General features: G+C 48.7%; 1 protein-coding gene across 1 annotated transcript; it reads left to right on the top strand.

The window, feature by feature from the left end:
• The first annotated feature begins 1,543 nt into the window (after positions 1 to 1,543).
• On the top strand, positions 1,544 to 2,481 carry LOC123411597. The gene is made up of 2 exons (XM_045104564.1): positions 1,544 to 1,973; positions 2,074 to 2,481. The coding sequence occupies exons 1-2, from the start codon at positions 1,758 to 1,760 to the stop codon at positions 2,152 to 2,154; spliced, it is 297 nt and encodes a 98-aa protein (XP_044960499.1). The 5' UTR covers positions 1,544 to 1,757; the 3' UTR covers positions 2,155 to 2,481.
• The last annotated feature ends 6,857 nt before the right edge of the window (positions 2,482 to 9,338 follow it).

The following is a 9,338-nucleotide window of genomic DNA, read 5'->3' as shown; positions in this document are numbered from 1 at the left end:
CTGCGTGCTATATTCCTCTAATTTCATTTTGATTTTTTTTAACAAGATAAAAAAATATCATTTTCGCTGATTAAGAAGAATAGGTTTGTCCGTATCTTTACCTAATAAGAGCATCTCCAACAACGGCGCAAAAAGGGGGGCGCGCGCTAAACCGGCATTTTACCGCGCGCGGGACAGTTTGGCGCGCTCCAGCGGCGGCGGGAAAACCGCGCGAAAAGGCGGCAGCTCGCGCGCTATTTTTGCGGCGCCGCGTCCCGCGCGCCCATAAAAAGCAGCGCGCTGCCGCTTCCTCGCGCCATCGCCGCGCGCGTTCTCTCTTCCTCTGCCTCTCGCGCCGCCGCCGCCGCGCCGCCGTTCTGCGTCGGGCTACCGCGGCGTCCGCCAGCGCCCCAACGGTGGGTTCTACGCCGAGATACGCTCCGGCGATCTCCGGCTGAGCCTCGGAACCTACGACACGGCGCACGAGGCCGCCCGCGCGTTCGACGCGGCGATGTGGCGCCTACGCAGGCCGCGCCTCCAAATGAATTTCACGGACGTCCACACGCTCCAGCAGGCGTTAGACCTCGCCCCGCCGCCTCGTCTAAACTCCGCACAAGACCCTGCGGAGCACACTGCGCTGCAGCGCCGCCTCCTCGTCGCCCAGGAGGACGAGCGGGTCATGGCGGAGTGGCGCCGGCGCCACCCGGAGGACGTCGCCTACGAGCAGGAATATTGGGAACGGCGCCGCGAGGAGGACATGCGTCGGCGCCGCGAGGAGCGGTTGGACAGGCGTCGTCGGAAGGCATTGGCGTGTGCGCAGGCCGACCTCGTCAATGCAGGCGGGAGGTCCTTCTTCACTGAAAAAGATGAGCGTTGGTTTGACATCTGGCTGTCAACCTCTGACGACACCAACGACGATGATGATGGTGCAGATGACTGGAGCGACTAGGATTAGTTTTTTTGTTTTCGAACTATCTAGCACCGAACTATCTATCTATGTTTTCGAACTACCTATCTAGTTGCAATATATGTAAAATATCGTTTTTATTTTAATCCAATCTACTTAAAAAATATTGTGCGCGCTCTGCATTTTTTGGCACTGTTGGAGCGGCACGCGCGCTGCATTATAGCGCGGCTGTTGGAGCCAGCGTGTATCCCTGCGCTAAACCAGTCGGCGCGCGCTGTAAATGCATTTTTTGGATGCGGGGCGAAGCGCGGCTGTTGGAGATGCTCTAAGTCAAAGTAATAACATGAATTTGTTGAACAGAACCTTCGCTAAGTGAATAATGGCACATAGTCAACAAATGTTGACTTACGAACAATTAACAATGTAAAATAGTTTTAAATCAACAAATGTTGTTTGATTAAAACACTAATTTAATGCCGCATAATGGCACAACAAGCAGATTATATATTTTTTCTTGCCCGGTGCAAGGGTGTTTCTGTCGGAAAACCCGTCGCACCAGTTATGCATAAAAACCCTCCAGTTTTCTAGGAATCAACCCGCAGTACAAATCGAACCGGTATGGAGGGGAAGAAAATAGCCATGGTTTGCCTCGACCAAGCGGCGCTCCGCCCCGCTCACCACCTGCCGCGCCTCACGAGCCGTCGGTTGCCTCTTGCCTCACCCTCCAGCCCCGCCCCACCCCGCCCACCTCTTGCCACGCCCCGCGCGGCGCCGACCGCCTCCTGCCGTGCCCTGTTCAGCGGCTTCGGTGGCCCGGTCAGCGAGTACCTACCGGATCTCACCGGATCCGGTTGGAAATGGTGCTCAGGGGATGGATCTGGAAGGAAGGAGGCCGAAGCTTGGAGCACGACGAGAGGAAGGCAACCTGCTTCCTCTGCATCGAGGCTCTCTCCTCCCGCGCGAGCATGGCCGGTGGTGCTTCCTCTGCATCGAGGCTCTGTCCTCCCGCGCGAGCATGGCCGGTGGCGGCCGGATGGAGATGTATTTCCAAATTTGTGGTCTCGTAGATGATGTGTCCCGTCTTCTGGTAAACCTCGAGCTCCAGTTTATGCCCGGTTCCTCTGCATTCCTTCCTCCTTGGTAATTTTTGTGGTTGAGTTTTACGCCTGTGCTGATTTCCTCCGCAGATCGAGATGAACGAGGCATGGAAGATCAGGCCGACCGTGGACCACACCCTGCTCCCCAAGGGCAAGGCTCAAGCCAAGTGAGTGCTCTCTCCGTCTGCATGCCCTTCCACAAGTTTATGAATGTGTTTGCTTGGCTTGGGTGGTGATAGTGTGGAGCCGGCGTACATTTCTCTCTGGAGATGGGGTTTTCTTTGTGTGTTTAGACCGTCTGGTGTTAGCTTATGTATTGGAAGCTTTTGCACGTGGTTGTATGTATGGACAGCTTAATTTTGTCTGTTTATGAAATTTCTTAGAAGCTCGATAGCAATGTCAGTCTCTGTCAGCTTGCTTGCTACCAATTGGTGTGTTATGTATTCTATTGTATTCAGTTTACGATGATATGTGCTTATTTCAGATGTTTTACGATGATATGTGTTTATTTCAGATCTTTCTACAAGTTTCTGGATGTGTTTGTGTGGTGATGATGGGGAGTTGGTGTCCATTTCTCTGTGAAATGAAATTTTCTTTCTCGTTTATATGGCGTGTGGTGTTAGTCTCATGGTTTAGATTAGAGGTTGTTGCAAGGTGTCAAAGTGGCCTTATGAACAACTTAACTTTGTGTGTTTACGAAATTTCTTAAGATGCCTACTAACACTGTCACTCTGTCAGCTTGCTTGGTAACTTTCTTTCTGTGTTTATATACCATCTGGTGTTAGTCTGATGGTTTAGATTGGAGGCTGTTGCAAGGTGACAAAGTGGTCGTATGAACAGCTTAACTTTGTGTGTTTATGAAATTTCTTAAGATGCCTAATGACATTGTCAGGCTGTCAGCTTGTTTGCTCACTATTGGTGTGTGCTGCATTGTGCAGTGCTGATTTTGCAATGAGCAACGACACTACTTTTTAAGATGTTTTCTAGATTTTTATTTATGATGCCATATCACTGATTGTGTGCAATGTAACTGGGATGCACTGCCCTAGCCATGGGTCCATGTTGTGAAATGTAACTGGGACGCACAACCCTAGCCGTAGGTCCTTGTTGTATGATCCTGCTGTAACTTGACTCTGTTCATGGGTTTCTGGAGCAGCAGCTATTCATATAGATCTTCATATGATTTTGTGTCTCTTGTCTTGTTATTCTGAATGCTTGATAAAATTCATGGGTTGCAACTTTGGCTAAGGGGTGTGGCCTCCCTCCCCTCGCGCGAGCACGACGAGCGTCGGCCAGATGGAGGCGGCCTCAAGGCCGCTGAACAGGGCGGGGCAGGAAGCGGTCGGCGGCGCGCAAGGCGTGGCAAGAGGTGGGCGGGGCGGGGCTGGAGGGTGAGGCAAGATGCGGCCGACGGCTCGTGGGGCGCGGCAGGTGGTGGGCGGGGCGGAGTGCCGCTAGGTCGAGGCAGACCATGGCTATTTTCTTCCCCTTCATACCGGTTCGAATTGGACTGCGGGTTGATTCCCAGAAAACAGAAGGTTTTCTATGCAAAACTATCATGTGTGATGTTTTGTTTCTCCCGATGCAACGCCCGGGCAATTTTCCTAGTGATTAAAAAAAGGACAAAAACACGGATACAACCACACGCGGTGTACACACAGCCAACCTGACTACGAAAAAGCCAAACAGTCGAAAGGACAAGGCACCTCCAATTTTGATGAAAAACTTGGCATGAGAAAGTTGCAAGCCTCGATGAACGCATCATCCGGAGAGTACCAGCTGAAAACCGTCCTCATCGAGTCATTGTTGCTGCAAAGACATCACACGTGGCTTCGACTTCTCTGTCACACCCAGAAGCCACCATAGGCACATCCATTGACGCACCGCACATTCGACGTTAGAAGGACAAGTCGCGACCCAGCTTTGAACGCTAACATCGTCGTTGCCATACTAGTCGCAATACCAACCACTCGAGTCACCGGTTGCCCCACCAACCAACGATGATGCCGCGTACATCCAGCCTACAGGAAGCACAAAAGGAGCCAAGATCTTCAAAGAACACGCACCAGAGAGGGAAGAACGACATCGAAGACAACGTCCTCGTTCGGTCCTTCACAGGATCATAACTTTCGCCCGCAGATCTTGTCCCGAGAGCTGAGAAAGCGCGATACTCAACAACGGCGCCTCCAAGGAGGAAAGTGACGCCCATGGGTGTCGTTGTCGTTGGCCGACAAGCGTCGGCTAGGCTTTCGCCTAGAGCAGCACGACCAACACTCTTGAAAGGACGTGGATGTCGCCTAGAGGGGGTGAATAGACGCTTTAAAATAATTACGGTTTAGGCTTGAACAAATGCGGAATAAAACTAACGTTTAATTAGTCAAGCACAAAACCTACAACAACTAGGCTCACCTATGTGCACCAACAACTTATGCTAAGCAAGATAAACAACTAAGTGATAGCAAGATATATGACAATAAACAATATAGATATCACAAAGTAAAGTGCATAAGTAAAGGGTTCGGATAAGAGATAACCGAGGCACGCATAGACGATGATGTATCCCGAAGTTCACACCCTTGCGGATGCTAATCTCCGATGGAGCGATGTGGAGGCACAATGCTCCCCAAGATGCCACTAAGGCCACCGTAATCTCCTCACGCCCTCGCACAATGCAAGATGCCGTGATTCCACCAAGGGACCCTTCAGGGCAGTCACCGAACCCGTACAAATGGCAACCCTTGGGGGCGGTTACCGGTACCCGTACAAATTGCTCGGGGCAATCTCCACAACCTAATAGGAGACCCCGACGCTTGCCCGGAGCTTTACACCACAATGATTGAGCTCCAAGACACCACCAAGCTTCTAGGATGCCAACGCATCCACGAAGAACAATCTCTAGGGTACTAAGTACCAAAGGGTAATAAGCTTCTCAACTTCTCACTTCCACGTATCACCGTGGAGAACTCAAACCGATGCAACTAATGCAATGGCAAGAACACACGAAGTGGTCAAGTCCCTCACACTCAAATCCCTCCACAACAACAAAAGCTACGTAGAAATATGAGAGGAAGAACAAGGAGCTCACAAAGAAATCCAAGATCTAGATCCAAGGGGTTCCCCTCACATAGAGGAGAAAGTGATTGGTGGAGATGTGGATCTAGATCTCCTCTCTCTTTTCCCTCAAGAACTAGGAAGAATCATTGGAGAGATTGAGAGATAGCAAGCTCTAAGAAGGTCAACAATGGAGGTAGAACATGAGCTCAACAGATAGATTCAGCCAAGGGGGAAGAAGACCCCCTTTATATAGTGGGGGAAGGAATCAGATCGTTACCCCCACTTACAGCCCGAGCCCAGCGGTACTATCGCTGGCTGCAGCGGTACTACCGTTGAACCCATGGTAGCGCAAAGATACTACCGGGCCAACCACCGCCAAGAAAGTCTTCGCAAAAAGTCCGACGAAGTACAACCGTAAGGATGACGGTACTAAAGTCCTGGAGCGGTACTACCGCTGACCAGGAGCGGTACTACTGCTGGGACAGTGGTACTACCGCCAGCTCTAGCGGTACTACCGCTCGCCACTGAAACAGCCATAACTTTCGCATACGAGCTTCGAATCGAGCAAACCCAAGCTTGTTGGATTGAGGACGACAAGAGCTATCCAAACCATGCAGATATGAAAATGCCAAAGATATAGAGATGTGAGACCTCTGTGAATGAAGAACCGGCAAAAACTCCAACATCGAAAACATCATAGTAGATGCATATGGACTCCGTTTTCGATGAACTCAAGCTTGTCATGAAGATGACCATAAGCTCTAAAACTCATAAAGAGAAACACCAATTAAGAACCAAGAAGTATGATGCAATGATGCAAATGGTTTGAGCTCTCAACGAATGATACGATCAAGCTACTCACTTGAGATCCCCCCTTGACAGTACATCAATCTATCCTAAAACAGAAAACCTACCAAGGGCAAACCTATACCTTGCACCTCGACCTCTTGAGCTAGATGATGATGATCTTGGCTTTCTCAAGATGGACCACCTTTCTTGACTGCGTTGGCTTGATGAAGACCAGTTGATTGCTCCCCCATACTCATTATGGGCGAGCCACTCTTCAGCATATCTTCACAAGTCCATTGCCACCACAATGGATGGCAAGCTTCAAGCATGATATATTCGTGCTGATCCACTTGAACTTGCACACCGCAATCTTGATGACGATCACCACTTGACGTCATCCTTCATGGGTTGTATGAGATCTTAGGAAACACACCTAACCCCCACATAGAACTCTCACGAAGACCATGGGTTAGTACACAAACACGTAATGGACAATGCATACCATATCATGGGATCACTTGATCCCTCTCGGTACATCTTGTACGTTTTGTGTGTTGATCATCTTGATTTACTCTTTGTCTGAGATCTTGATCAACCTTGTGTCTCTATGACCATTATTTGGATAATACCTTAAATACCATCTTGGTCATCATATAAACTCCTTGAACCCAACAGATGGACTTCAAGAAGTGACTATGGACAAATCCTATAAATATAACTTAAGGCAACCATTAGTCCATTCATCAAATTCACACTCGGCGTGCAAATAAAAAAAACTTACACACTACGGACATAGCTAAAACTACTCATCGTTGAAGATGTCATCGATCTCCGTGCCCAGCGTTGGGTGGATGGGAAGTGCGGCAACTCTTGCACCCGCGGAGGCTCCGGCTCCTACCACGCCCTCTGCCTTTGCGTCCAGTTCGACGAACAACGCCTCAGTCGCCTCCTGTTCTTATCGGATGAAATGTCGGTTGGCCTCGTCCTGGGTGGACTCGAGGATAGCGATCCGCTTCGCCTCTGCGTCAACCATGGCAAAGCCGCACCCGGCTCCGCCTGCTCCTCATCCTCCGCCTCAGACGACTCGGGCAAATTGGAAGGAAGGCCCGTATTAAAATGAGTCATCGCATCTAGATCTCCTCCAAGAGCTGCACACGGTGCTTCATAGGGAGCATGGCGTACGTGGTGATTCATCACATCGACACGAGGAGGAAGGCAAATTGGAAGTGGCAGCGACGAAATGGAGGAAGGGGAAACAAAGCTGATAGGGTTTTGGCCCCCATCGTCCGGCATAAGTAGCTGGCCTCCTCTCTGAGGCAGCACACCGGGAGCGAGCGCCATATGTTGTGGAGTGGAGGAGGCGCCCGTCGGACTAGCAGTTTCTCTGTATCCACGCGTGGGACCTACCTGACAGTCTCACATGGCGGGTATGCCCGAGCGGATTCGAGCATCCCCATATCGGCCCCAAATTTGACTAGATATGGGGATTATTTACTAGTTAGTCGGGTATTTGGGCATGCTATTGGAAGCCCCGTTGGGTGACCAAAACTTATCGGGACACTGACCGAGCAGCCCGCCCGGGTCCTAAAATCATCTTATTTTTCCTTACCACACGGATCCACTAGGCTAACTTTCAGCAAGAAATATATCGAAGAGTTAGCAATGGTTTAGCCGAAAATCTTAGTTTATCAGAAGCTTGGTCTAAAATTCCCGAAAAATTAGCCTTTTATGATTATATTGGTAATAATCCGGCAAAAGGGGGATTATTCAGCACGGGCTCAATGGACAATGGGGATGGAATAGCTGTTGGATGGTTAGGACATCCCGTCTTTAGAGATAAAGAAGGACTTGAGCTTTTTGTACGCCGTATGCCTACTTTTTTTAAAACATTTTCGGTTGTTTTGGTAGATGAGGAGGGAATTGTTAGAGCGGACGTTCCTTGATACAGGTGTGGGGTCCAATTGTAAATGCTCTTAGGACGTGACCTAGTCACTCCTATTGTGCGCGTAAGTCGTTGTCTCGCAACCTAACGCATGCCCCCTCCTCACTCTCATGCGCTCTTCGTATGGGCCGACCTATTTCCTCAGCTTATCTCCACCGGGCTTGGGTATGTTCTAGAATCTCCCTTGAACTATTTTTATTTTGTTTTCCTTTCGCTTTTTTCTTTCTTATTCTCTTTTCCATTTTTCCATTTTCCCTTTCCTTTTTCCTTTTGCCTTTTCTTTTCTCTTTTTCTTTGTTAATATTTCTTCTTCTTCTTTCATTATTTGCGGACATCTTTAAAATTCATGCACATTACTTGAAATCGTGACTTTTCTGAAATCAATATTTTATAATTTCACAGACATTGTTCGGAAACCATGAATAATTTTTAAATTTGTGAACATTTTTCTTACAAAATTGTGATTTTTTAATAAATCGTTAACATTTCCAAATTCATGGACATTTTATGGTATTCCATTTTTTTGAATTGGTGAGCATTTGTTTTGGATAGGGAACATTTTTTGAAAGTCAGGATTGTTTTTACAAAGATGTTTTGAATTCGTGAATATTTTTGAATCAGCAAACTTTTTTTAAAATTTTGAGAACAGTTTTTGAAACTTCAAAACATATTTAAAACATTTTCAATATTTTTCACAAATTCATGAAACTCTTTTTAACAATTCACGAACATTGTTTGAAGCTGCGAGAATTTATCATTTAGGGAATATTTTTAAATGATGAGCATTTTTAATTCATGAACATATCTGTCACAATTCACAACTTTTTATAAATCCCAATCTATTTGTAAAAATGAAAAAAAGTTAAAGCAGGGAAAAAGGGAAAATAAAAACCAAGCAGCTTACCACCCCGCACATATGGGGTTGTAAGCGGCGCGGGACATCCCGCTGGGCCGCCACGCCGCCCCACATGAAAAGCCCGTAAAGTCCCGTCGGGCTGACCGCATAACCTGTTACGGGCTAAAGCGGCTACACCGCTTTGTTCACCAGCAACCGCACATCCCGCATACCTATCGCAACTTTTCCTCTCGATGGATCTTCCCACGGAGCCGCCGCCTTCGCCTGCCTGATGCCGTCGACGCCATCCATGGCCTGCTCCTCCCCGCCTCCTCCTGGTGAACGAGAACTGCCGGCGCCCGTGTTCGCCGCCCGTGATTGGCCGGCTCGCCGCTCCCCCGCGCCTGCGACGTCCACCCCCTCCTCCAACCTCTGTTCCCCCATCGCGAATCCTCCCACAACCTACGGTAAATCCATCCCTTGTGCAGATCTGCTATATGCACAATGCGGGAACCCATCCCTTGTGATTCTGGGTCATATCTGTAGTGGTCAATGCGGGAACCCATCCCTTGTGATATGCACAAGGGTGATTCTGGGTGATATCCCTTGTGCAGATCTGCTATATGGGTCACACCATATGCATGGCTGCCAGAAATCCACGGTTCCACTATTACTGGGTGATATCTGTAGTAGCTTCATCCCCATATGCATGTTTCTCCTTCCACTATTACTTGC

Source organism: Hordeum vulgare, chromosome 7H (genome assembly GCF_904849725.1).
Source record: "Hordeum vulgare subsp. vulgare chromosome 7H, MorexV3_pseudomolecules_assembly, whole genome shotgun sequence".
NCBI lineage: Eukaryota > Viridiplantae > Streptophyta > Magnoliopsida > Poales > Poaceae > Hordeum > Hordeum vulgare.
This window is presented reverse-complemented; position numbering and strand designations above follow the sequence as displayed.